At 41.5% G+C, this 27,621-nt stretch overlaps 1 protein-coding gene across 13 annotated transcripts in view; it reads right to left on the bottom strand.

Moving 5' to 3' along the window:
• The window catches only part of LOC308479884 (uncharacterized protein), a 30,685-nt gene extending 4,018 nt beyond the window's left edge, over positions 1-26,667 (bottom strand). For 2 of the 13 annotated variants that reach the window (XM_081010883.1, XM_081010878.1), the window contains exons 1-25: positions 26,508-26,667; positions 19,977-20,172; positions 18,914-19,050; positions 17,588-17,679; positions 16,290-16,662; positions 14,951-14,983; positions 13,393-13,431; positions 12,677-12,718; positions 11,521-11,568; positions 10,881-10,922; positions 9,760-9,798; positions 9,505-9,528; positions 8,986-9,024; positions 7,790-7,810; positions 6,272-6,307; positions 5,880-5,933; positions 5,543-5,572; positions 4,471-4,506; positions 3,680-3,727; positions 3,060-3,110; positions 2,211-2,258; positions 2,040-2,111; positions 1,893-1,940; positions 1,227-1,271; positions 701-742 (exon numbers count right to left, since the gene is read on the bottom strand). In XM_081010883.1, coding sequence (XP_080867009.1) covers positions 701-742; positions 1,227-1,271; positions 1,893-1,940; positions 2,040-2,111; positions 2,211-2,258; positions 3,060-3,110; positions 3,680-3,727; positions 4,471-4,506; positions 5,543-5,572; positions 5,880-5,933; positions 6,272-6,307; positions 7,790-7,810; positions 8,986-9,024; positions 9,505-9,528; positions 9,760-9,798; positions 10,881-10,922; positions 11,521-11,568; positions 12,677-12,718; positions 13,393-13,431; positions 14,951-14,983; positions 16,290-16,662; positions 17,588-17,679; positions 18,914-19,050; positions 19,977-20,172 — 1,635 coding nt within the window. In that variant the 5' untranslated portion in view covers positions 26,508-26,667. The remainder of the gene's footprint in view (positions 1-700; positions 743-1,226; positions 1,272-1,892; positions 1,941-2,039; positions 2,112-2,210; positions 2,259-3,059; positions 3,111-3,679; positions 3,728-4,470; positions 4,507-5,542; positions 5,573-5,879; positions 5,934-6,271; positions 6,308-7,789; positions 7,811-8,985; positions 9,025-9,504; positions 9,529-9,759; positions 9,799-10,880; positions 10,923-11,520; positions 11,569-12,676; positions 12,719-13,392; positions 13,432-14,950; positions 14,984-16,289; positions 16,663-17,587; positions 17,680-18,913; positions 19,051-19,976; positions 20,173-26,507) is intronic. The other 11 variants (XM_081010884.1, XM_081010886.1, XM_081010887.1 and 8 more) reach the window with 11 other exon arrangements.
• Between the last annotated feature and the right edge of the window lie 954 nt (positions 26,668-27,621).

Below are 27,621 nucleotides of genomic sequence, written 5' to 3'. Positions count from 1 at the left end.
TTAAACCTGATCCTGTACTCCACCGGGAGCCAGTGCAGCTGGTATAGTACCGGATGAATGTGATCTCGCAGCGAAGACCCCATAAGGAGTCTCGCCGCGGCATTCTGCACCCGCTGGAGTTTCTGGGTCAGTCTCAAGGGCAGCCCCACGTAGAGCGAGTTACAATAATCCAGTCTGGAGGTGACCGTCGCATGGATCACAGTGGCTAGGTCAGGGCGAGACCTATTAAGTTTGCAGACCGCCCTTTGCACCTCGGTTTTCAAATGTTTCGGAACTTGAATGGTCCTCTGGAACGGATTATGTCTGAAAACCGAGGTACCACTGTATATGAAACACATGGAAAGAATTGCACTCATTCTCATATTGGTGACACGTAGACAAAGCCTCAAAGGGGATGTTGTCCATGCCAATTATTGCTGAAGGATAAAGGTTAAGATAATAGCACTTCCTTCCATGGAAAATCAATTCTACACCAGCATTGGTCCAAGAATAATTTATATCTAAAGATCTGCTGTGTGCAAATATTTGTATATTACCAATTCTAGTACTGTTTGCTATCAGAAGTAACAAGGAATTGCAGAGCTTCCTTACTGTATACTTTACGTTTTGCTCACATCTTCTCCTTCTCAACAAATAGTTCTATTGTAAGATAGCTAATACTGAGACTGTTTCCAAAATATTGTCAAATAAAAGAATATACCTTGCCACAGGGACTGCCACCGGTTGAATAAGATCCACCCTGCTTTAAAAACAAAGAAATAAAAAAATGTACTATCGCCTTCAAAGTAATATATTTTCTACACACATTCCCTCCGTTTGTGTTTTGTTTGCTGTTGTTTTCTTGCAGTCTATAATTGTTTTAACACTCTTTCCCATCATTTTTTTTATTAAAAAAAATCACTTCAAAACAATAAAATACTTCCACCATTCACATGTTAGGCCTGAGATAAAGCGACTGGTCTGGAGTCACACAGTCAGCATCTTGGGGTAAGCAAGGGTTTTAAATCATGTTTCACACCTCTGAGTCCAAAACTCTTTAAACCACTACACAACCTGGATAGCTCAGTTGGTTCGAGCATGGTGCTGATAATGCCAAGGTTGCAAGTTCGATCCCTGTGTGGGACAGCTATGTATTCCTGCACTGCAGGGAGTTGGACTAGATAATCCCCAGGGTTCCTTCCAACTGTACAATTCTATGATTTCCATGATTTCACATGCATATATACCTGTTTGCCAGAGGAGCTGCTACCCTGTGAGCTTGAAGACTGGCCCTGTGAAGAAAAGCAGGCAATGACCATTAAGGAACTTGTGCAGGAGGGCTAGCATAGGCCAATTTCTTTGCCCAATCCCTACAAAGCCGGGGTTGGCAAAGCAGCTTACATCAAGCAGTTCGCCTGTCCTTATTGTACAGCCACCACCAGCAGCTCATTCTGATGTCCAGGGAGAAAAATTTACCAAGACCCAGAATGGGATGTGGGTAGTGGCTCCTTGGAAGACACTTTCCCCATAAATTTCAGGAGACATAGAGTATCTCCATGCTGTTAACTTTTCCTTCCTTCCGATATCATTGCTGCTGAGCTACAATTGCTGTGTTGTACAGCTTGCGTCCTTTGCCCCCTCCCCAATAGACTCTACTGTCTACAAGGAACCACCACCTCCACTGTTTCTCTAGAAGGAGGCCTACAAGGTCATCCAACCATCTTAGGGACTCCAGTCCAGATTTGTGAGGGGTTTTCTGCTTAGCTTTTTCTTCTCCCAAAGATATCCTACAAGGCAGCAGAGGGTTAGGATCAGAGTTTGCTTTCTCCCAGATGGGCTACCTTCCCAGGTTGATGAGCCCCATCTGCCCCTCACATTTGATATGAAGTATGTATGTGTTTGTTTGTATGTACCTGTATGCTAACAGAGCTACCGCCCTGTGATCCTGAAGGCTGACCGCCCTGTGAAGAAAAGCAAGACATCAACCTTGCTGCTGTGAGTTAAAATTTTTGAGATAAAGTCAACATTTGCTATAAAGTGTATAATATATAAGTATGTACCTGTATGCTAACAGAGCTACCGCCCTGTGATCCTGAAGGCTGACCGCCCTGTGATCCTGAAGGCCGACCCCCCTGTGAAGAAAAACAAGACATCAGCCTTGCTGCTGTGAGTTAATATTTTTGAGATAAAGTCAACATTTGCTATAAAGTGTATAATATATATGTATATACCTGTATGCTAACAGAGCTACCGCCCTGTGATCCTGAAGGCCGACCCTCCTGTGAAGAAAAACAAGACATCAGCCATGCTATTGTTAGGCATTCTTTTTGCCTTCCCTTCAAATGTGGCCCTCAGAAGGTTGGGCTACATTAAAATCCAGCCCTCAGGCTGAAATATCCTTGCTTTAAAGAGATACCTAGCACACACAAAAACCCTGTCCCTATGTGTCTGAAATTTGGCAGCACTGATATCTTCAGAAGGAGCTAAAGGACCCTTGACCATTAGGTCCAGTCGTGGCCGACTCTGAGGTTGCGGCGCTCATCTCGCTTTATTGGCCAAGGGAGCCGGCGTACAGCTTCCGGGTCATGTGGCCAGCATGACTAACCCGCCTCTGGCGAACCAGAGCAGCGCACGGAAATGCCATTTATCTTCCCGCTGGAGCAGTACCTATTTATCTACTTGCACTTTGACATGCTTTCAAACTGCTAGGTTGGCAGGAGCAGGGACCGAGCAACAGGAGCTCACCCCGTCGCAGGGATTCGAACCGCTGACCTTCTGATCAGCAAATCCTAGGCTCTGTGGTTTAACCCACAGCGCCACCCACGTCCCAAGTTCAGAAGGAGCTACTCAGCTTAAAAGGTTCATACAAGTCTGATGAAAACTGAAACATTTATTTTCCTCCTCATAGGCAATGGATCAGTCAACCAAGGTACAGAAAACAAGGTAAGGCAACCCTCCGCCAAGGATCCGTGAGAAAGTACAATTTCAGTACGTGCCACTGAGCTAACACTACCCAGGTCAACAAAGCAGCTGCCAAGGGTTGCATGTGTTTATTTTCTTTGCATAACCCTAATAGTTACCTGGATGGTAACACGGACAGTTTCTGATGAGCCAGCCTGAGGTTTCAAACCCTGTAGAGAAAGAATGATGAGGGTTATTTAAGCTGCTTTCCTATAAAAATCACACACAAAATTATTATTCCAGTTCAGGTCACACAACTCTATCCTGTCTTAGAGGACATACCAGCCAGGAAGCTAGGATCTTAGCGTCTCTCCAGCAAGAACAGAACAGCAACAGGAAATTCCAGACTTCACCCAGATACAACTGAGATCAATGTCACTTAGGGATTGTCTACACTTCCACTGCAGTCCTAACCATGCCTACTCAGAAGTAAACGCCTCTGAATTTGATGAGGCTTGTTCCCTGGAAAGCAGGGTGCTTTACCTGAGAGTTAATCCCACCAAATTAAATGGGACTCTGCTCTACAGAATTGCACTGTGGAAGGACTTTATTACTGGGTACACAAAGAACCACTGTTGGCACCTGCCATAGAAGGGAAGACCCAATTCATCTGGGGGCATTAGCAGCCTTCTGCTTGCTTGTCCCTCTTAGCCATACTATTGCCAACCAATCTAAGAGCGGCATTATCAGGAAAGTAGCCAACATTTAAATAGAACGGTGAATGTGTATATCTATATACCTGTGTGCCGCCGAAGGAGCTGGTACTCTGCGAGTTTGAAAGCTGGTTCTGTTACAAAGAAAAACAGACATCAACAAGGCTATTCTTGACCAAAATTTTTGGCAGTTAGAATTTTATTTCGGAAAAGCAAGCAACATTTTATGTATACCTTACTACTATATAATGAAAACAGATGTCCTTGATTAAAAAAGGCAATCCAAAATGGAAACGTTTACTTTAGAGTAGGGATGGGAGAGAAATTCAAAAAAGTTCGCATTTAAAGGCAAATTTATCAAATTCACGTTTTCCTGAACAGAGGGAGAACCAAAACACAGCTGTGTTTCAAAATCTGCAATTAACCAAATTTTGAAATGCAGTTCTCTAACCCAACACTGTTTACAAAAATGCATATATGACGAGAGTATGCATAACTATGAAAATATTTTACAAAAGATATAATATATAAAAATGTATTGGGGAAATGTATTTGTTAAAACATGTACATTAGTCAAAAGTGTGTATAGAAATGTGTTTATGAGGAGAAATTGGCTCTAAAATTCTGATGGATTTTCAAGAGGAATTAAAAAAAAGATAAATTGCAATTTGCTGCAGAAATGCGGAGAACTAAATTTAAGGTGGGGGAAATGAGCAAATAAGAGGATCAAAACTGAAAGCTCTTTCCATCCCTACTTCAGAGTTTATTTAAGAAATGGGGGGGGGGAGCAAAACAAGGATACAATATTTATTAACGTATTTAAAACTATGAACACCATCCAGTCAAATCCAAGGTAATGTGGAATGGAGGTGCTTACCTGATTGCAAATCTTGACGTTATAGGCAGGTGAAGTCTGTAAAAGAGTAAAGGAATTACTTCATTGAGAAACAGGTTATCTGAACACAACCTTTAAGACATCAAAACAATAAATGTTTATCGATCCTGTGCAGATTCGAAAGCTCCAATCTGTGGGCTCTGGAGGTGGTATGTTGCCATCACAAATATGCTGCTGCTGCTACTTTAGAGGTGGGGAGTGAATTTGCCACAATCCTCCTTCCCTGTAAAATGGCTTGAAGTGGATTGTCCCAGGGAGGATATATATTGCCATCATGACTAGTAGCCAGTAATAACCTTTCCCTCCATTTCCCACCATTATATTTTCTGAGAATCCTCTGGAAAAATAATCTCTCAAAGGACCTGTTGATGGCATTTTACCATTGTACTGTTGAGAGTGTATTAACTTATGGTCTGTATGTGTGGTTTGGGAGCTGCACGGTCAGGGGAAAAACAATGCTGTCCAGGGTTGTAAAGACTGCGGAGAGAATAATTGGGTGCACTCTTCCCACCTTGGATCAAATCTATGCTTCCAGGTGTCATAAGAAAGCTGCAGAGATAGTGCAGGATAGCGCACACCCCGGAAATGATCTCTTTCAGCTTCTGCCTTCTGGAAGAAGGTACAGGGTTATAAAGACTAGGACTAGCTGCCTGAGAAACAGTTTTTATCCAAATGTGATTTTGGTTTTAAACGCAGTGTAAGGTAGTCTCTGTGGGGGTATATTGTATTTACTTATGGAGTATCAGAGTTTTTAGGGCTGGGATAGCAGGCTTGTTGGTTTTTGAATGTCTGATGTAGATTTTTTTCAATTTCGTTGTTCGCACCATCTGTGGCAAATTCCATAGTTTGAATATGTGCTCTACGAAGGAGCATTTCCTTTTGCCTGTTCTGAACCTACCACAACTGAGCTTCTTTGGATGACAGTCTTTTATCAGGTTTTCTTTTGTTTTTTTAATTCCCATGCCATTGCATAAGCACACCACGTAGGGGGAAAATAGTAATATTATAATAAAATATAAATATAAACAAGTTATGGTGGAGATGAATCACTCACCTTATCACAAGCCGGACTACCTTTCCCACCCTGTGAAAACAAAATCAAGAAATCAGGGAGCTGGCTGCTTATGTGCCTGTTTCAATGTAACATACTTCACATTTATAGTATATTCCTATTTCTCCTCTTCAACACATTGGCTAGTAGATGTAGCCAAGAACTGTGGCCCCCTTTTCAACCCAGCCACCCCCACTGCATTTTGGTGAAGCTTCTGTTCTAAGACACAGAAGTAAAACAGAAATAAGTTTAAAACCAGGACTGGCTTACTACAGTGCCCATAACTGGGAAACTTCATTTCCCCCATGCCAAATTTGCTTTGTCACTGAACATTAGTTACCTCCTGTACGGTAATACGAACAGTTTCCGATGAACCACCTTGAGGTCTGGGACCCTGTAGAGAAAGAATGATGAGGTTGGGACGAGTTAGAAAGGGGTTATTGTTTAAAAAAAATTAAAATGATACACAGAGTGACTTCCAAGTAGTAAAATCATCCAAATTACAGTCAAATATGAAAACTTAAAAGAAATCATGCAGCGACTGTGGCGCTGTAGAATTACCCTGTAAAAGAGCTTTGCGGTTGTTTCACCCAAAAAACAACAAAACTGTTTGCCCATCATCACAGAAAGGATTTTGATAAGATCAAAAGGAAAAATTTACATTTCATAAAACAGTGTTGTCGATAACACAAACACAGCAGCATTGGGACGGGATGAAGAAAGACTTCTTACCTGGGAATAGATTATTCCACCAGCATTAGCAATTTTCTGAAAGAAAATGGGAGCCATTTAATTTGGCTATGATGCAGCTAGTGGAAAAGGCAGTAAAGCATATGAACAAGTAATCTGAACCCTTGTCTACTCCTGGTCATCTATAGCCGTGGTTGTTAAACTGTGTTCCAGAGAACCTTAGAGATGGAAGCTAGATGAGAACCTGCTAAGAGAGCTCCAAGTTCCTGGCAGTGGATCGGCAAGGATCCCCACTCCCGATAGTTTTTAAAAAGTAATCATGAAAATGCTTTTTATTCTTCTTCATTAGGCTGCCAATATGAAGGATGGTGGAAAGCTGGGGGGGGCGGGGGGCAGGACCAGGAGCTGGATTTTTCTGTGACAGGATCATGAGTATCGTTCTGCTATTAAAAACAAAGTTCTGGGCATGTGATCAGAGGCCAAGCATAGGAAGCTGCCTTATACTGAGCCAATCCATTGGTCCATCTAGCCCGGACTGGCAGCAGTTTTCCAGGGTTTCCAGCCTTAGCTGGAGTTGTTTGGGAGTGAAACTGGGACCTTTGGCATGATTGTAGGTTCGAGCCCCACGTTGGGCAAAAGATTCCTGCATTGCAGGGGGTCATACTAAATGACCCTTGGGGTCCCTTCCAACTCTACAGTTCTACAATACTATGATCCAAAGCCTCCCCTCTTCCTGCTTCGGATCCGGATCCTGAATCTTCCCTGGAGCAGGAGGACATTATAGATTTGGAACAGTGGTTTGCAGAGGGGCCTAGTTCAGAAGGCAGAAGCTGGGAAATTCTGGATGGGGAACAGCTAGGAGAAGAAACACTGGAAGAGAGATGGTTAACAGATCCACAGTCTCTGGACAGCATTCCTCCTCTCAGCACAAGGTCGAGAAAAGCTCAGAAAGTGGCAGAACAGAAAGCACAGAGGGTACAAGCTCAGATTACAAGACATAGGAGTGACATAGATTAATAGGAATGGAAGGGGGTGTGATCCTTAACTGGGAGCACCGCCATTTCTAGGAGATATGTTCTTTGTTCCCTTGCTGTGATTATTAAAGTTTCTAACTGGTAAGAAGACTCCTTTTCTTCTGTTCTTCTTATCTACTGCCGCGGGGGGAGGAAGCCAATTCCCTGAAGCCTAACATAGACACTATTTTGCACCACAGCCACAAGGGTGTGTTCCATATGGCACTTACAGCTCATTCAGAGCAATGGCGATGCCTCATAGACTTGTCCAGCAACCTGCAGGAACTCCAGGAACCTAAAACACTTCCCCAAAGTCTTTACGGAAACAATTCCTCGAAGCTAGAAAAGTTTGTAAGCTCCTGTCCACAGAAACCACTCACAACACAGAAAACATTACTGACTACAGAGGTAAGGGGTTTTTCCAGAGAAACTAGATACTTATAGAGCTCATCTCAGCTGAAGAAAAGGAAGCTGAGGGTTATGCAGTTAGACTGGGTTGGGATTTGCTCTCATACAAATATCTATTCAAATGAGATGTTTTGCTTACCGATGGATAAGTAGAATCACGCTATTAGGAAATCGAAAAGCAAAGAGACACAATGGTGTTATTCACTTGCAAAAGGGTTCCTTACAGAAAAGATCAAGGATGAAAAATTAAACGAAAGCATAACATGCAACCTCAATATAGGTTCCTTCTATTGTGCCAGCTCTGTAGAAACAACTTGATCCCAAGCCCTTAACCCTCCTGCTGCCTGTGACCGATGTCCCTACTAGATGTCCTTAAGATGTTTCCCCCCTTTAGTTTTAAGTAGGAATGGGAGAGAAATTAGATATAGTTTTAATTTTATTGAAGGAGTACCTAATTTGTACTTCCGAAACCAATATGGAAACTGAGACACAGCTATCCTTTGAAATGTGCAAGTCTCTGAATTTTGCAATGCAGTTCAGCCAATGTGTACAACAGTGCAAATATTAGGGCGGAAGAGTACATAAAAATGGATGTGAAAGTAGCATACAAAATGCATTGTATTAGGGAAAACAGCTTCAAAAATGTGCGTATTAGGGGAAACTGCATGCACACAAAAAGGTGTTTGTTTTTAATAATTCACATGAAAATCCTGGTCAATTTTGATGGGGATTTCTTTATTTGAAAAATGACAAACTGGTGTGGAAATGCAAAGAACTGAATTGAAATATGAGAAACTGAGAGAAATGGAAATGGACAGATACATTCATCCGTAGATCTGATCCCAAAAGTAAGCCAGCTTGGAGAAAAATGTTCAGGGTAGGAGTGAGCCAGGAGAGTCAAATAGCAGATGGGGAAAGTGTTCAGCTCTCTTTCTCCACACACCCGTTTTGCTCAGCACAGCTGAGTATAAACTAGGAAAGGAGAACCAGGTGTAGCCAACCAGATGTCACGAGCCTCCAACTGCCATGAGCTAATATGACTAATGGTCAGGGATGCTGGGAGTTGTAGTCCTATAACATCTGGGGAGCCCCAGGTGTCCCCATCATTAGCTTGATGGACCCTAACTTCTACTAGGTCAGGGCTCAGTTTGATCTGTGATGCACAGTTCTGTTTTGAGATCGTTTTCAATCCAGTTTTTTAAAGGTTACCTTAACTGAACATTATTTGCATTTTTATTGTAACCTGCTTAGAGATTTTAATTACATTAAATGGTACAATTTAAATCAATCAATCAAACAAACAAACAAACAAATGCAGCACAGAATAGAGTTTACCTCAGGTGGGAAAGGTTTGCTGTCTGGGTAGGTCACAACCTGTTAATGAGAAAAAAGTAGGGTTTTTTTTAATTAAGTGTTGGTGGTTTACCCTGCTTTTTGAACAAAGAAACAAAAAATGTCTTCAAAATACTCAGAAAGAGAGGAGCTGTAGCACTGCAGATTCACATTCTATATACTAATGGCATACAGCTAGGAAGTTCAGGAAATAATCTCCCCTCCAATTTCCCAGTTTTAATTTTCTTGCAAGAAGATCTGGCATTTCCCCCAAAAGAAGGTATTTTGTGGGTAATGACAGCACTTTGCTATCACCAATGTTAAGAGCACCAAGAGGTCCTTTTGTAGATTCCAAGAGGCTAAAACGAATGGACACACGATCTCTTAAAGAAAAGACTACTGTAACCGATTTCCTCATAGCAAAACATGTATAAAACTTTGGCTTGCTGAAGCAAGGATCAATCAATGTTTGCCAGCCTTTAAAATTTTATTGGAAAGGAAGAAAAAAAACCACCTACATACCTTTACTTTGCTGGTGGAAACAGACTGTAAGATATAGAATATAAATGTGAGTTAAAATCGCTTGAAATACCATGCATCAACTCATCAACAAAGCAGTTTTGCACCTAGATCTTGAGCATGGTTTGCTCCCTGCCAAGATCGCAACTCAGCACACATCCTGGTGCAATCTACTTTTTGAAGATGTAAATTGAGTCATTAAACTTTGGAGAAAGTTTATACTTGTAAAATAAATAACAATGTGGAAAGCGTTCTTACCTGGCCATATGATGACTGATCACCGGAAGCAGCTGCATTCTGTAAACAAACCAAAACTCCCTTAATTTCCTGAATGGTATGATTTAACCAGAGGCACACTTTGGGAAAGAAAATGATTAGCTCTGTAACTGGATGCTTAGTGGAGGAAGGCTGGTCCAGGAACTAAATTTATTAGGGCAGCCTTTATAGTTCAAGAAAATGTAGAAATAAGACTAAAATTCAGTATAAATCCTAGGAATTCTGGATAGCAGACCACCCTGTTGGACTGATAAGAAATGAGAACCTCTTCAAGCAGCCTTTCGGCTAAAAGGGGGAGCCTACCCTTGATACAGGGTCATGGGTGGCACTGTGGGTTAAACCACAGAGCCTAGGGCTTGCCAATCAGAAGGTTGGCGGTTTGAATCCCCGCGATGGGGTGAGCTCCCTTTGCTCGGTCCCTGCTCCTGCCTACCTAGCAGTTTGAAAGCACGTCAAAGTGTAAGTAGATAAATAGGTATCGCTCCGGCGGGAAGGTAAACACTGTTCCCGTGCACAGCTCTGGTTCGCCAGAAGCGGCTTAGTCATGCTGGCCACATGACCCGGAAGCTGTATGCCGGCTCCCTCAGCCAATAAAGTGAGATGAGCGCCGCAACCCCAGGGTAATCTGTGACTGGACTTAATGGTCAGGGGGTCCCTTTACCTTTAACCTTTACCTTTACCATTACCCTTAATACATAGACAATATTGAGTGAAATTGACCAATAGGCTGACATAGTATATGGCAGCTTCCCCTGCGTTGTTGAGCAGGGAACAGGAATAAAACACAAAAGAGATAATTGATAAGAATAATGATCTGTTGTGAGCTTGACGGAAGTGTACAATAGATGAGCCTTCCTGCTTTGGCTCATCCTCCTTTTTATTTTATTTTTTTTATTTTTTATTTTCTTTTATCTTTTCCATAGTTGCTTATTTTCTGTGTTATGTACTTTGATATTTTTTGTAGTTTTTAAAGTTTTTTTTCATTACTATTAAGGAATTTTCCTTTGTAATTTTGGTTGTCTGTATTGATATGTACATGTTTAAAGCAAAATAAAAGTTTAAAAAAACAACAACACAAAAGAAAGAGGCATACCAGTACTTACATCTCTGCAGCCAAACTTGTTGTACACGCTTGCAGTTCCTCCCTGTGAGCAAAAGAAAAGCCAGTTGTCTATTTTTTTGCTGGTCAGCAGGCACGTCAGTGCACATGGATATGGTACAATTGTGACTATATCATTCAGATGGATAGATCAAACTGGATAGATCAAATCACACAGAGAGGGGCAGGGCTAGATTTAGGTTTGATGAGGCCCTCAGCTACTGAAGGCAATGGGGCCCTTTATATGTCCAGCTGTCCTTTGTCAACAACAAATTGCCACTGTTTTCTGTGTTGAATATATGCTATGTGGTAATTTATGGACCTAATAGGTCCATACACAACACAAAACACTCTTGCTGTATGTAGGTTTTATTTTATTTGTTTTTTATCTTATATTTTGGAAATGTACATCCAAGCTTTTTTCCTTTAATTTTTTTTGGGGGGGTCCTCAAGAGAGTGGGGCCCTAAGCTATAGCTTGTTTAGCTTATACATAAATCCGGCACTGGAGAGGGGCAGCTATAAAATGGGGTAATCTCTTATTTTGCAGTAACACAGTTCACCGAATCCTCAAGTACAGCTTGTGTTATGCAACATTTACACTAGGACAAAATTCTAGAATCAAGAGGACAGAGTGTATACTTACCCCACCACAGCCGCTTCCACTGCTGCTTCCTTCTTTGACCACTATGACCTGGAAAGAAAAAATGATGCCTGTCATTTCTGAGCCTGAATTTGTGGGGGGAGGGACTGCAGCCTACTGCACAGTACAGTGGTACCTCGAGTTACAAAAGCCTCAGGTTACAAACTCCGCTAACCTGGAAGAGTTACCTCGAGTTGAGAACTTTACCTCAGGATGAGAACAGAAATTATGCGGCAGCGGCATGGCGGCAGCGGGAGGCCCCATTTGCTAAAGTGGTACCTCAGGTTAAGAACAGTTTCAGGTTAAGAATGGAACGAATTACCATATTTTTTGCTCTATAAGACCCACTTTTTTCCTCCTAAAAAGTAAGGGGAAATGTGTGTGCGTCTTATGGAACGAATGCAGGCTGCGCAGCTATCCAGAAACCAGAACAGCAAGAGGGATTGCTGTGCAGCCTGCATTCGCTCCATAAGACGCAGCGATCCCTCTTGCTGTTCTGGCTTCTGGGATTCAGAATATTTTTTTTCTTGTTTTCCTCCTCCAAAAAAATAGGTGCGTCTTATGGTCTGGTGCATCTTATAGAGCAAAAAATATGGTAAGTTCGTAACTAGAGGTACCACTGTATACAAATCTTTGAAGCATTCACTGGCTTAACTGCTGTGTGGAAGCTCCCAACAGCTGCACTTTTTGTGGACTTACTGTTGATTATGCATGCAAGTTTCTCCCAGTGTCCACATGGTGCTGACCTCATCAAAGTGCAATTCCACAATTCCCCACCCCCAATCCAGTGTTTAATTTTGATTTGCTGTTTCCACTGTACTTTTTTCTTTTAACTTATCAGATTCCCTGCAGAAACAGCAAATCTGGTTTAAATGGGGAAATACTATGGGAAGGCATTTTGATGAGAATTTATTTCACGTGGATTGTGCAAAAAACCTCCATGCATGAGCAGCACCAAGGATGTTAGGAGAAGCAACACAGCACTTTTCCTTCGTAAAATTGTCCCCTCCCAAGGACTGCTTGGATTGGAACAGCTGTGATGAGACTAACATTACTTGTGGCTACTGTGTAGTTTGTAGTGAGCTGTAACATGTCGTTTGGCTCTATCAAGTCCTGAGAAGAAACAAAGAATTAATGGCAAGGAAAAAACAGCAATTACCTTGGCTTCACTGCCACTGCTCTGCGATGATCCTTGTGTACTCTGAAAATTAATCAGGAATTTAAGATTATGATGAGGGAATAAATGAGGGATTATGACGAGGGAATAAATGCAACCCAAGCCTTTAATATTTAAAGATCACAAAAGGAAAAATAATTATTTCATTATAAACAGAGCTGCTCTGAAATTCATTTCAGTGGACCCACCAGCACAGGTTGGTTTAATTTTTAAGACATGGGAGAAGAGTTAGAAAGCCTCTGTGGAATCTTTGGCAAGTGTTCTGTTTGGGCAGGCACCAAGAACAAAAAATGAAAGAAGTGAAAATTCCTCTCTCTGTTATTTGGGTCAAAACAGGAAGAGAGAAAATGGGAGAAAATGGAGGAATGTGCCTTTGGGGGTAAAGTCAAACTGTTGGAGGGTTACAGCTGTAGAGAACAATGCGGGAGAGACATGTTTCATTGCATCTAGGGCAGATGAAGGCGTCCAGCTGTACTGATGCAGATATACCAGGAGCGCAGACGGAAGACACAGTAATAAGGGCTGGATAATTTTATGCAGAAGAATGAGCCTGACACTTCAAACTTACCCGAATAAAAAACCTGTCTGAACCTGCAGCGTTTATGTGCAGAAGGATTCTTTAAAAATTTAAGACAAATGTGTATATAATTGTCGTATCTTGTAGGGGAATAAGGACCTTTTAAGGAAATAATGCTTACCTTGACACAGCCACCACTGCTTGACTGTGCTGCTCCAGCCTGAGAAAAAATAAGATTGTTTTGTTTTTTTAAAGAACTTTGAGTGCTATACAACGCTGCTGTGGTGTTCGTACGGAGCCCCTGGTTGTCTCATGGACTATTGACCCATACACCACTAATTCGCTGCCACCAACCAGGTCCTCCCTGGTAAATCTCAGTCAAGTTCTCAAGTTAACAAAAAAGAGTGTAGCTTATTGCAGACACAAATAAACTTTAACTGCATTCCAAACGTTGTTACTCTTTACCTTCTTAGTCTTATTTTATCCTGTCTTTATCTCTTCTACCTCCCCTCACACAAGAACCCACTGCACTGTCTCTCTATTGCCAACTGCCTGCCAACTGCTTTTCCAACTGCCTTTCCCAACCAGCCAACCCACTAAAACCAACCAACTAACCACTCAAACCTCAGGCTAAGCCCTTTTATAAACAGGTAGGCTCCGCCTCCAGCTTTCCTATTGGTCTACATTTTAACCCTTTCTCTCCCCCCTCTACAGACATTTTCTAAACAAACGGGCAAACGCCACATCTGCTCTTCCAGTTATGCAGCAGACTCTTGTTTACACAATGAAACACCCCACTTCTCTCCTTATAGCCTCCAGCAGGCTAGTCTAGGGGAGTGCTACTCCCCACTTCAGTATCTGTTGCCTGAGGCATTTGCCTCATTTTGCCTAATGGTAGGGCCGGCCTAGGGGTAATATTAAAAGGGACTTTGTGCCTTCCTTACGCATTTCAAGTACTATAGCGCTCACGGCAGTGCAATGAAGAAGTGTTCTCAGCCCACTCAATTTACTTAACCAGTCAAACTGCATTATAGCCTTCTACCAAGTACAAATATGTCTCTTTCCCAGTATAACTGGGTGGACTTGTTCACACCAGGTAAAGAAAAGAGTCGATTAACTCAAGCAGAGTGGGCCGTTCTAAACATTTCAGGAGTGCAACCCAGGTGCATGCTGTTCTGTTTTATGAAATGGTACTGGTTGGCATCCATCTGTCTCGGGAGACAAAGGAGGATGGAGGAGTGTGCCTTTGGGGGTGAGGTCAAGCTGTTGGATGGTTGTAGCTCCTGGTGTGGCTGTAGAGACCAGTGTGGGAGAGACATGTTTTGTTGCAGCTGGGGCAGATGAAGGTGTCCGGTTGTGCTACTGCACACCTGATGGGCGTACCCCAGTTATGGAACAGTCTTCCCAGAGAGTTTTGCCTTGTGCCACCCCTTTTAGCCCTTTCTGTTTATCCAAATGTTTTAAATAACTTACATAGCTGGTTCTCTCAGTTTTTAAATTTGTGCTTCAACTTTGGGGTTGTGGAGAGTTTTGTTTTCTTGTTGCTTTTCATTAAACGGTAAGATTTTATTTTACCTTGTATTCCCATTGTGTTTATACTTATTTAGGGTAAACCACCCAGAGAACTTTATATTATGGGTGAGCTTACAGACACAGTAAATATATAAGCACGCAATTAAAAAGATCTTGACAGTAAGTGAGGGAAACGCTGAGGAATCTTTTTTTAAAAAGGTTCTTACCTCGCCACAGTTGACATTCACAGTCAGAACGGACTGAAAAGAAAAGAGATACCGCTTTGTAAAGTAGGGACTATACCTAATAAAATGTTGCAAAGCTGTGAAGGAATACCTGGTGGTTCTGTAAGGGTGGATCTGCTTACAACAATTCCACCATGTTCTTAGCCCTTCATTTTAGCAGCATTTGAAATCTGCAGCATCAACTGACGATTCTTCATGCATCACTAGCCACTTGCCAACCCGGACAATCGCCCACCAATGGGAAACAAACTAATACTGCAATTACTAGCTAACTGCCAGCTACTGGAGTAGGAATACCATCACCACAGGGATGCTAGCATTCCTGTTATATGTTCCATTATTGATTGATTGATCGATCGATCGATCGATCGATCGATCGATCCGAGGTGTTTTTTATCCCACTCATAAATCCACACACTCATTCATGGGGGTACTGTTTATTGTGGCACCTTGGTGGTGAGGACGCATAAATCCCATCATTTTCAGTTTATCTTTTTCTCAATCTTAAGTTTGGTTTGCCACCTTTCCACATAAATTTGCAATTAAGGGGAAAAAAGCTTGTGTGCACATTTGTTTGCATTTTCCTGTGTTTTTCTCCTAACATTTACGGTATTAATTTTTGCAAGCAATTCCTGCCCCCCCCAACACAATGCAATTTTGAACATGATTTCGACTGATAAACATTCTTGTGTGCACTTTTCAATTACATACAAATTTCTGCTTGCATTCGTCGGTTGGAGGATTGCATCAGAGAAATGAGAACTTTAGAAGAGTACTGTGTTTTAGTTTGCATATTGGTTTGGCAAGTGCAACTTTTATAGGCTTACATTTAAGTGTGAACTGATTTAATTTTGTGCCCCACCCCCGCATCTCTGCTCCATGGTATATGTAATACCCGCCACCTGAGAGCAGGGGCAAACTGGATGCTTGAAATCACTCAAAATAAAGGTTCTTAAGATCCTATAAATAATGTTACCAGTTCCTAGAATGTAGCCATATCTTATACTGTTCCAATAAAATATGTGCTAGAAAAATAATAAAATTTGACTTTTCCAGTGTTGCAGCTTCAGCAGAAATTCTGACAAACTGGGATCTGATTCTAAATAAATGAGTCCCTTCTAAAGGGTCTCCTCCATTTCTTAAGTTACTGGAGTGATGTGGCAATAATCAGCCATGCAGAAGATACAACCACGCTACTAAAGGAACATAATGGTGGGTCATATTCACAACATTCATGATCAAGTGTTTGAAAAACATGCACTTGTTCTGTTCAGTTGAATTACACCCCTCCTTTGGTTTGTAATAAGTATTTGACAAATACCTTCCTCCTGCTCTTTTCTGTGGCATTTTCTGTTCTGGAGTCCGGCGTCGCCTCAGAATCAACAGGTATCTCATTGTCATAAACTGCCTCAGTGTCACCAAGGAGGGTGTTGAAATCAAAATCATCATCGTACTCCTCAGAATCATCGGTAATATCAGAAACTGTTGATGCCACAGAATCATTGGCTAGGTCTGAGCTATTGGCTGCCATTGAAACATTGATGGGTTTGGAATCACTGATGGGTTTGGAAGCATTGATGGGTTTGGAATCATTGATGGGTTTGGAAATATTAGCCACTTCTGAAAATCTGGGTGAGAGAGTTTTGCTATGAACGCCAACCCAATAGGTATCATAATCTTGAAGAAAAGTAGCCCTGAGAGGGGAGAAAAAACACCAAGAAATCATCACTATTTCTAGTGTTGAGGCTTTTCTCTAATGAGATATATAATATCATATATATTATACATAAGATTTTTCTCTCGGGGGAATTTCCATTATACTTTTCAGTCCAGAATTATCTATTTCCCCAGCTACTCTGGGTGGGTTACAGCATATATAAAAACATAGTAATACATCACTATGTATTAGAATGAGGTCCAGCACTGAGGGCTTCTGGCGGTTCCCTCACTCCGAGATGTGAGGTTACAGGGAACCAGGCAGAGGGCCTTCTCTGTAGTGGCACCCGCCATGTAGAACACCCTCCCATCAGATGACAAGGAAATAAACAACTATCTGACTTTTAGAAGACATCTGAAGGCAGCCCTCTTTAGGGAAGTTTTTAATGTTTGATTCTATTTTAAATATTTTGTTGGGAGCTGCCCAGAGTGGCTGGGGAAACCCAACCAGATGGGAGGGGTATAAATAATAAATTTATTATTATTATTATTATATTATTATTATTATTAGCAGCAGCAGCAGCAGCAGCACCAGCAGCACCAGCAAACATTCAAAACTTCCTGATACAGGGCTGCTTTCAGATGTCTTCTAAAAGTTATGTAGTTCTTTATCTCCTTGACATCTAAAGGGAGGGCGTTCCACAGGGAAGGTGCCACTACCACAAAGGTAGTGCACCTGCCTGCATCATCATCATCATCATCATCATTTATTATTTATACCCCGCCCATCTGGCTGAGTTTCCCCAGCCACTCTGGGCGGCTCCCAATCGAGTGTTAAAAACAGTACATTTATAATTTCCAAATATATGGCCACACATGCAACCTTGATATATTTTGTTCCTTTTATAAAGAAGAACTAAAGTCCCTCGATAAATATTACATAGCAAGAAATCCACAACTTACATAAGGCGAATCTTATTCGTACCCTGAGGAGCAACCCAGGTAGTTGTGACTTTGCGTTTTACGCTGGGATTTGTGTGACTTACTGCTGAATTCTGAAAGGAGAAGGCAAAAGAAACAGAATCCAGACACACAAGTTAAAAAAACAACACACAGCTCAAAAACAATATTTGAGGTAAATTGTTCCTCATGCTATAGTTGAAACGAGATCACTAATTAAAGCTGCAGTCCTATAGCTACTTACCTGAGATTGGGAGTAACCCCACTGAACTCAACAGGACTTATTTCTGAGCCGATGTGTGTAGAATTGTGTTCTAAAAGTGCAATCCTACCCATGTCTATTCAAAAGTAGGTCCCATTAAGTTCAGTGGGGCTTACTCCCAGGAAAACACTGGTACAGGATTACAGCCTAGGCTACTCTTACAGTTGAATGACCTTTCAACAGCATTTAAATCTGAAAACATGAAATTGATTTTCATACTTTGCAATTCGGCTTCTAGTGTTGATATTAACTCAAAGTTTTGGCTGTGAGTTTTTATCTATTTAAGAAGGTGTTTCCAGAATGCTCCCTAATTGCAAGCCACCTGTAGGATAGCACCAGGTACTGACCACTAATTGTCAGGTGCCAGCAAACATTGACTGCTGTTGCATTTCAGCTACCAGATACCATCAAAACCAATGTATGCACAATGCCACCATTAAACATCAAATATGTGCTGGATATTCAGTTTTCAAGAATATTTGCCATTAAAATCCACACAGGAAAATTTTGAGAAGGAAATTTATCCCAGCTCTATAAACACTTGTGTCCTTGGCAGATGCCCTGGCGGAAAACTGCCTTGCCTATCACAAATAGTTTGGTTATGAAAAAGGAGGAAGACAGGTACCGTATTTTTCCATCTATAAGACGCCCCCATGTATAAGACCCCCCCCCCTATTTTGGGGGACTCAGTTTTAAGAAAATAAGGGGAGATGGCCCAAAGTTGTTCAGCCTGTCTGCCCAGTCAGCTGTGGGCAGGAAACACCCCCCAGATTGCTCCCCACTCGCTGTGGCATCAGGAGAAGCCGCGCTCCAGCCAACCAAATGGCTGGTGGCGCTCCACATCTCCCCGCCCCCCATGCCACTATCCGTGTATTGGATGACCCCAGTTTTTGGACATGATTTTTGAGTCAAAAAACCCTCATCCAATACACAGAAAAATACGGTACATATTCCGTATTTTTAAAGAAAAGGAAGAAACAGAGCGATGATACATTCTGTTTTGAGGCTAATGAATACCACTCTGGCACCATCAAGAAAGCAATTTCTCATGTTAAATGAACACATACCGTCATGTTGGCACATGGGTAGCCTTGTGTATTTGGATCCCTGATGCGAAACATGCCAACGGGAACATTGCCATCAATTTCCCGAGCCTGTACCATAAATGCTGTGAATCCAGCAGACGACGTTCCTTCTAGAGTCACTGGGGGAAACCAACAGATAAATTTAATATAAAGACTTTTAACAGAGTTAAACTACGCATCAGAAATTTCCCATTTGATCGCTTGGGTCTTTCATTTTTGCAGAGCAGGTTTGTCTCAGTCAGAAACTTTACTGGCTAAGCGATTGCAGCATTTAGAAAGCCAGGATGATTTACATCCATGGCAGTGAATAGTAATCGCTTCTGAATAGCTTCAGGAATCAGATATGTTCTCATCTCCAGTGTGTCTTCTGTGAGTTCATTACATCAAAGAAACACCGCTCTCATGAAAAGACAACATGCATCGGCATTTATTTCCATTTCAGGTTTGAGTTTAAATACCCAGGAAGAAGCTCAGATTCTCTGCTCAGTAACTCCTGTGTTTGTTCTGCACTGTGGAATTACAGCATTCAAACAACTGGACTCCACCACAGAATCCTGAAATATATTTTGCTACATAACCTAACTTCAAAGAACAAAACGGTACAATAATCTAGCTGTAGCACCTTCCTATTTAAGGAATTCCCCAATCCAGAACATTTTTGTCTAATATAGTGCATTTTCACTAATATATGCTCTAATACATGATTTTTTGACACATTACTTAACCAGAAAGCTGCAATTACTTAACTAGAAAATTTGGAGAAGTGTGAATTTTGATGAATGGCTGTGTTTTGGTTCTTGCATTGTTCTGGAAGTGCAAGTCAAGTCATTTTATTATGGTCAATGACCAGTATAAAATTTTTAAAAAATGCCAATTACAAAATTTAAAAGCTCAAGGCAAGGTAAAATAATAGAAAAGCACATATACATGAAAGCGCAGTTCTGGAAGTACAAATTTGGTAGTTTTGCTTTTTTTAAATGAACTGAATCACATTTCTCCACCATCCCATCTCTGATCCATAATGTTAGCATGTTATATAATGTACCTTGTATTTCATTTCCTGGATCGTATCTATCAAATGATACAGAGACGACATAAGGTGGAGTAGATGTCTGTGGTCCTCCTCCACAATTCGGTAACATAGAGAAACAATCTATTGAAACATCTTTGTATGGAAACCCAAGGGCCTTGGGCAGGAAGACAGCACAAAAAATGACCACGAAGGAATAATACTTCTCCATCTGAAGAAAGGGAATAAAGTTATTTATAAGAAGGTGGAGGAACCATGGCTGACACCAATGTACAAAGAACATTTAATTCAGTTAAATGTTAATGGTAATAAGAGTATGCAACTTCGTTATATTCAGTTATTTGCTTGATTATGATTATATTAGTAAAAGTAATTTTATTATGGACGTAGCACTTTTGATAAGCAAACCTTACCTATTCAAACTGGACCTTGCTTGTGTATTTAGTATGTGAAAAATCTCAATAGTATTTCTGTATTACAAGAGGGAGACCCAAGGACAAGAGGAACGAGTCAGTATCTTTTGTCGTCAGTTTCTCAAACCCTCAAAAACACAAAGTACAGTGCTGTTTCGGCTTCCACTGGACCTCACCAACTTTATTAATCCAAACTAAGTTTCACCAGATAATGTGTGAGCTTTAGTATATATCTCCCACTTTTAAAGACCTGAAAATCCCAAGAGGCAGGCTTGCCCAAAATGGCCCCAGGGTCCAAATGGAGTAGCATAGCAGACCAAGAATGGCATACTGTGTGCATAAGTTCAGCTCTATGGATCTTGGTTAAGTTTCAGCAATAATAGTATATATTGTTAAAGCTATGCATTGTTAGTATTTAATCCCATGTTGCTAATCTCCCTGCTCCCCCAGTCATATGAAGCCCATATTCAATGAATTAAGAAACAGTTGACTTTTTCTGAACTTGCCTGCCTGACAGAACTAATCAACACAATAGTTTACTAAGGCAACCTATAACCATAGAGGTGGTTTATAGTTCTGGTTTAAATGCCAGAGGGCATTATATCTTGTAGTTGCCACAGAATAAGGGTGTCACACGTGCTCCCTTAAAACAGGGAGGTGGGGAATCTTTGAAATATTAGGGAATTAACCAAGTGTCTGTAAAAAATATGCAGACATCATCTTTGAAACTCTTTTCTTTAAATAAACAGCTGCTTGAGACAGTCATGTTAGCTGGCAAAATCCACGAGGCAATCCGAAAGAAACTTTAGACTGCTAGGTTGAATTGCTGAAGGGCACTCCTGTCTGTAATTACCAAATTATGGGGTGCTGTTCTGAAGGGAAGCAGGTGGGGAGAAACCCTCTTGGGAATTAACCCTCTGATGCCTTAAGGAAACAGTTGAGGAAATAGTTCTCTGTCTGGAAAGAAAACTTTGGAACTGGACCCGACCAAAGAGGGTAGGCAGAAGCAGTAGAAAGAATGATGGAAAGTCACAACCCCACCAGGAATTTAAAGCACAATGCTTCCCCCAGAGAATCATGGGAAGTGAAATATACACAAGAGTCGAGAGTGGATTTCATGCTCTTTATTCAGCTCATATTGGTGAGGAATGGAAGTTCCCCTAGAATGTCTGCTTTATATACATTATTTACACAATGGGCCCCATGTGATTGGCTAATTCCAGGATTCACCTGTAGGCCAATCAGGTTGCGGATTCACTTCCACCTGGAGCTGGATTGGGTGGCTCCTGTAGACCAATCAGACTGCTGCATTCTGGACCCTATTGTTCTAGGACCAGTCAGACTGCTGCATTCTGAATCCTATTGTTCTAGGACCAATCAGTCTGCTGCCTTTTGGATCCTATTCAACTCAGTACATAACAGGAAGTGTGGTTTACCCCTCAGAGCACTACAATTCCCAGCATTCTTAACATTTCGTACCTGGGCGTAGCAAGGATTTTTGTTAGGGGGCAGGCCTTTTGTTAGGGGGGGGCAGAACCTCAATTTGCTATGTATTTTTATTGATTGGGGGGCAGCTACCCCTCCTTGCCCTCACCCTTGGCTACACCCATGATTTCCCAGGATCCTTTGGTGGGGGGAGAGCAATGCTCTTTAAATGTAGGTTGTGGGTGTAGCTGGTGGAATGAAACATGTTTGTGTCTGTTCTTCATTTAGCTACTTAGGTAGCAAACTGTTCATTCACATTTTCATCTTCAGTCGTATATTGTTGGCTGGGTTTATTTAGTTTACAGCATGTTATGGTTTAAGAAAAAATATATATGAAAAAGTTATATAGATGGTATCCAACAGCTAGTAGATTAGCTAAAATGTACAAATCAAAATTGAGTAAGTGTTGGAAATATAAAGAGAATAAAGGTACTTTTCCCCATATGTGGTGGACCTGTAGTAAGATAAAGGCTTACTGGGAAATGATACATAATGAATTGAAAAAGAGTTTTAAGATAGCTCTTGTAAAAAACACACACACACAAAACACCCCAGAAGCTTTTCTTTTAGGCATTATGGGATTGGAGTTACCTAAGCACCATAAAATTTTATTTATGTATGCAAGAATGGTATTTGCCCAAAGATGGAAAGAGGAAGACGTCCTGTCGAAAGAAGAATGGCTACAGAAACTAACGGAATATGCAGAAATGGCCAAACATACTGGAAGAATAAGAAATTGAAGTCTTTAAGGGGGAATGGAAATCATTTATTGAATATTTTAAAATTCATCGTAAACAAATTAAGACATTAGCAGGATTAATGTAAAAACATGCAAATTTTTTTAAAAAAAGAGAGAAATGGATGGAAATAAAATATAAAATAGATTTAAATTGAGATATGTAGGAAAATAGAGTAAATATAAGGAACCAGAGAAAGAGGGAGAGGGAAGTCAAAATATGATACGTAAAGATGATTCTGTTTGAAATGTTTCTCATAAATGAAAATTATAAATAAGAATAATAAATATTTAGTTTCATTCTTGCTGCAAAAGTGTATCAAAAATTCCTCAGGAATTCTCAGAGGTCATATAAGAGAAGGCAGGAGGAAGTTGATTGGATATCCACAAGTCACCTGACTTCCTAGGTAAAAGAGTTCTACTAACACCTGCAATTCCAACTTCTGTGAGCTGTCATGGCAATATAGTGAGTAAGTAATCAGTATTCCCAGTTTAAACCCTGAGTTAGAGCTCTTTTGAAACCATTTTCATCTGACTCATAAAGCTGATATACTTGATTCTGTTCTAATTATAGTGCACCCAAATGCACTTTAAAAACAGGAGTAAGTGCTTCTGTTTCTCTTAGGTAGTGAGTCTGTCTCCCCACACTAATTGTCACACTACTAATGACACACACACACACACACACACACACACACACACACACACACAATATATGTGTAGTTGCATGGCTGATTCAGTCCCAAGGCTTGAGACTCTCCTCAGGTTTCAGATGGGCATTTTGTTTATTTCCATTTATTCAGTTAGACGAACATTCATCCATTAACTTATTATAATTATTAAAAGTGCCCAGCAACTCCTTTTTATTATTGCAAATGTTGCTCTGGCAAATGGACAGGGGGAGGTATTTTGTAACGACACAGAGACCAGTCGAATCTGTGCTGTTCACTGACAGCTTCGGCAGCGAACTAACAGAACCAGTTTCAATTAAGTTCAGTCCCAGGCACAAAATTGTTGGTCCAACATGAAGCCGAATGTTCTTCCAAAGTGTTTTGCTGCTCAAATTAGTCTGTGTGCACCTATCGATACTCTGACTCCATTGCATTCAAATTAGCTGGTCTGGAAAAACTGGTAAACAGGAATGCTGCTTAAGATACTCAATAGATTTACATGCTCTGGCTTGTCACCAAATAAATGACAGACTCTGGGGAAAGTCTTCTTGATCCTTCATTTCTGACTGGGAGCAGACTGGCTGTAAGTTATGTTGCGGCTTGGATGCAGGAATTAAGCTGGGCAAAAATGGTGAAGTCTTACAAAACACTCTGTTATACCCTCCAACATTTCTTTTTTAAACTGGAGATGTCAGGAATTGAACCTGGAACCTTCTGTATGGAGAGCATGGGTGGCATCCAACTAATGTGCTATCACCACAAGGAACTTGCCCTGTTCTCTCGCTGCTCATGCTCCACATCATCCCCATATCTGCTCTAGAGGGCTGAGGGAACCTCCAGAACTATTTTAGGGGTGTGTGCAGGGGCGGAGAGGCATAATGTTCTGTTGCACAAGCAGAATTCCCTGAGCTGAAGGAACAAGTTAGCTGGGTACCACCCTGTGTGTTCAGCCACTGAACTGTGGTCTTTCCAGACATGTCACAACAGTTCTCCAATGGGCACCTTGAATCACACTCGTACAACCACATCCCACACAACAGCAGGACATGTTCCCAAAATCCTTGCATTAAAGATTCAACAAATGCAAAATACAGTGGTACCTCGGGTTAAGTACTTAATTCGTTCCAGAGGTCTGTTCTTACCCTGAAACTGTTCTTAATCTGAAGCACCACTTTAGTTAATGGGGCTTCCTGCTGCCGCCGTGCCGCCGGAGCCCGATTTCTGTTCTTATCCTGAAGCAAAGTTCTTAACCTGAAGCACTATTTCTGGCTTAGCGGAGTGTGTAACCTGAAGCGTATATAACCTGAAGCGTATGTAACCCAAGGTACCACTGTATATTGAACACATACACGAAATGGACCCCAAGCAGTGGAAACTCATTCTTACATCTCAAGTACAGTGGTACCTCGGTTCTCGAACATCTCTGTTGACGAACGTTTCAGAACCCGAACGGCCAAAACCCGGAAGCAAATGCTTCCGTTTTCAAACACGCCTCAAAAGTCGAACAGCTTCCACTGTGTGTTTTTCAATTTTCTCAGTTGAATTTGCAGATAGCCCTTTGCACCTTGGTTTTCGAACATTTCGGAACTTGGATTACGTTCAAGAACCGAGGTACCACTGTATAGGCCAGATATGTGGCTCCGATTCCTGCCATCTCAGCCTATCAGCACAGGCAAAGGTGGAAGGCCAGAAGAAGGGATGGGAAATATTGTTTATCATGAGACCTTCTGCTGACTTTGATGCAAGCCAGCCAATGCTGGAAAGGCACTGGGACTTTTGACAGAGGGGCAGCTGTATTGCAGATGGAGGAGAAGTTATTCTCTATCACAGTGTGGAGTCCAATTCCAATGACCCTGTTGGAGATCAAGGCAGCTTTTTTCCTAGGATATGGAAGACTATCACTCAGGTAGGAGATCTTGATCTCTGACAACAATCCCACAACCGTTGCTATGTTCCCAATGTCTCCAGAGGAGAGGCAATGCGTATCCACCCAACAACACCAAGATAGAGTTTGGGCTGAGCTCACGCTCCATGACTTACTGCTTAGACCCTCCCCATGAGGAAATACCTTCAGTAAAGTGTAGGCACGAATATTCAGTGCAGCTAGTGTAATAGTTCTTTGGAGGAAGTGGGGTCAAGAGAGTCTTGGCAGCCAGGAAGAGAGACCCAGTGTATAGACTAGCCGTTGCAGAATCACTCTAAACATCTACCCATCTTATTCTCAGTCCTTCTCCTGTGGGACAGGGAGAGGTCAACTCAGAGGTTGTGCTTTGGGCAGCAGCTCCCTTCAACCCTTGCTTTGGGTTCAAATGATTGACAAACTTGCACATCTGTCTTCGGTGTTCAGTAGGATCCTTCATCTTGCAGGGGATCTCACATGTCTTCGACCTGAATTGCCTCGGTAGAACTCTCAACAGGCGTTTCCGGGCCCAATATGAAACGTATACTTTGGACGATCCCACTTTCTTCCAGATGCATGACGATTACCAGGAGGGGCCCACAATGAATGCACCCGAACAGGTCTGTGGGCCTGTTTCTCGGTCACAGCAACAACCCACTCTTTTTTCAGCTGGTTGGACTAGGCTAGCAATGATGTGCAAGGAAATCCAAATGCAAATTCAGATTGAGAAAGAAATGTGTATATTTACCACCTGAGAACTTGCGCAATTCGGAGTGAAAATAAAGAGCAACTTCGTTGAAGTAAAGTAATTGCCTGCATTCTTCAGATACATGGAGATAATTCCTGCTTAAGGCCATTGAATTTTATGTAGGAAGTGGAGGCATTAAGATTTCTCTTCCTTCAATGAACTGTATGTTTCCATATTCTTTCTCTTGCTGTTAACAGAATGTATGCCCAATTGCCCATCAGTCTTCACATTTAACTTGGCTTGACTTCATACACCATAAGCCTACATTATCTGCATTAACTTTTCTCAGCTACCAAGTTCATAGGTAAGTGTATTTGATCCTCAATATCTTGGTTTAACCCCTCAGTTAATAGTAACAACAAATACCTTAAACATGCACTCAGTTATGTCACTTTTCCATCCCAAACTTTACTTTCTGAATAAAATACAACCCGAACAAGCCAGTTTGGGTCCACCTATCGGGGTTCAATATCAAAGCCTGGGTTTATTCTCCAGTTGAAAACATTTCAGTCAAGACATTCCATTAAGTACAATTCACTGTCTATGAAAATCAATGGTACAAGGGGAAACTGTTTAGAATTCCAGCAACCTACCTTAATAATCCTGTTTCTGGTCAGCCTTGGTACTTGTGGCTCTGTCCTGCAACCTTGTAGTGTAGGACTCTGAGAGCAATGTAACAAATAGCAGGGAAGAACTGGGTGGCTCAACCTGTCAGAAGGCAGAGGATGGAGAACAGCCCATTAATGACACCTTAGCCTCCACCTCAGAAATTACCACATGGCAAATGAAATCATCTATGGCAGTAGTCATTCTTTCCCTGACCTTAGACACTTTCTTTCCTTCTGTGATCTGCAAAGGTTGATATTTAAAATTGCTTGAACTGCATTTACTGCTTAAAGTTGTAACAGTTTGCCAAATCAAATCAAAGCTTCAGCTTTGTTATGTTGTTTTCAACTTCCCAAAGTCTTTCTCCTCACAGTGGGGAAATAGAGCAAACCTGTACCCCCAAAACTGACAACTTTAAAGCTGTTTCTATTTTAGCTGTAAGCCACCTTGAGTGCCTGACAGGGAAAAAGGCAGGATGTGAATAAATACAACATTTACTACTAATCTGTGCCATTTTCTGTCAGGTGTTACAAGGAAGGGACATCACAGGAACTAATCTACATTTCTGCCAATGTCTGGTTTGACCCTAATTCTCACATTTTACTCAAATGTTGTTGTTGGGGGGGTTTTGTATCCACAATCCACTCATACTTTTGGGGTTGTGCACAGGTGTAAATCATGTGGCCGTTACAAAACAGCTTTGCAGCATATGGTTATTTTGAGCTTGTGGTAAATACCTTAGGGGTGTGTAGCTACAAAATGGAGTTTGATGTGTGAAGTGAGCTTCCTAAAAACAGTGAGCCCACCCAGGAATGGCTGTGGGAGGGGACACTGTTTTTTTGCAGCTCAGCCTACATAATCCTGGTAAGAGAATATTGGCAGCAATGCCATTCAGCTGTTTGGGAATTGGATTTAGTCTCTGTAGGCTTTCGTTCCTCAAAAGAGCAGGTTGGTGCCTTTCTCCTGACCTGGCTTGAATTGGAACAGCAACCCTAGCTGCAGTGTGTGAGGATTTGTGTGTTTCTGGATCAAAGCCTACAGGTTTCGTTTGATGAAGCAGAGACCATGTTACTTCTCACTTTCCTTTAAATGTCAGCTTTC

The sequence above is a fragment of the Podarcis pityusensis genome, assembly GCF_964106645.2.
Source record: "Podarcis pityusensis genome assembly, chromosome: 6".
In the NCBI taxonomy this organism is placed as follows: domain Eukaryota; kingdom Metazoa; phylum Chordata; class Lepidosauria; order Squamata; family Lacertidae; genus Podarcis; species Podarcis pityusensis.
This window is presented reverse-complemented; position numbering and strand designations above follow the sequence as displayed.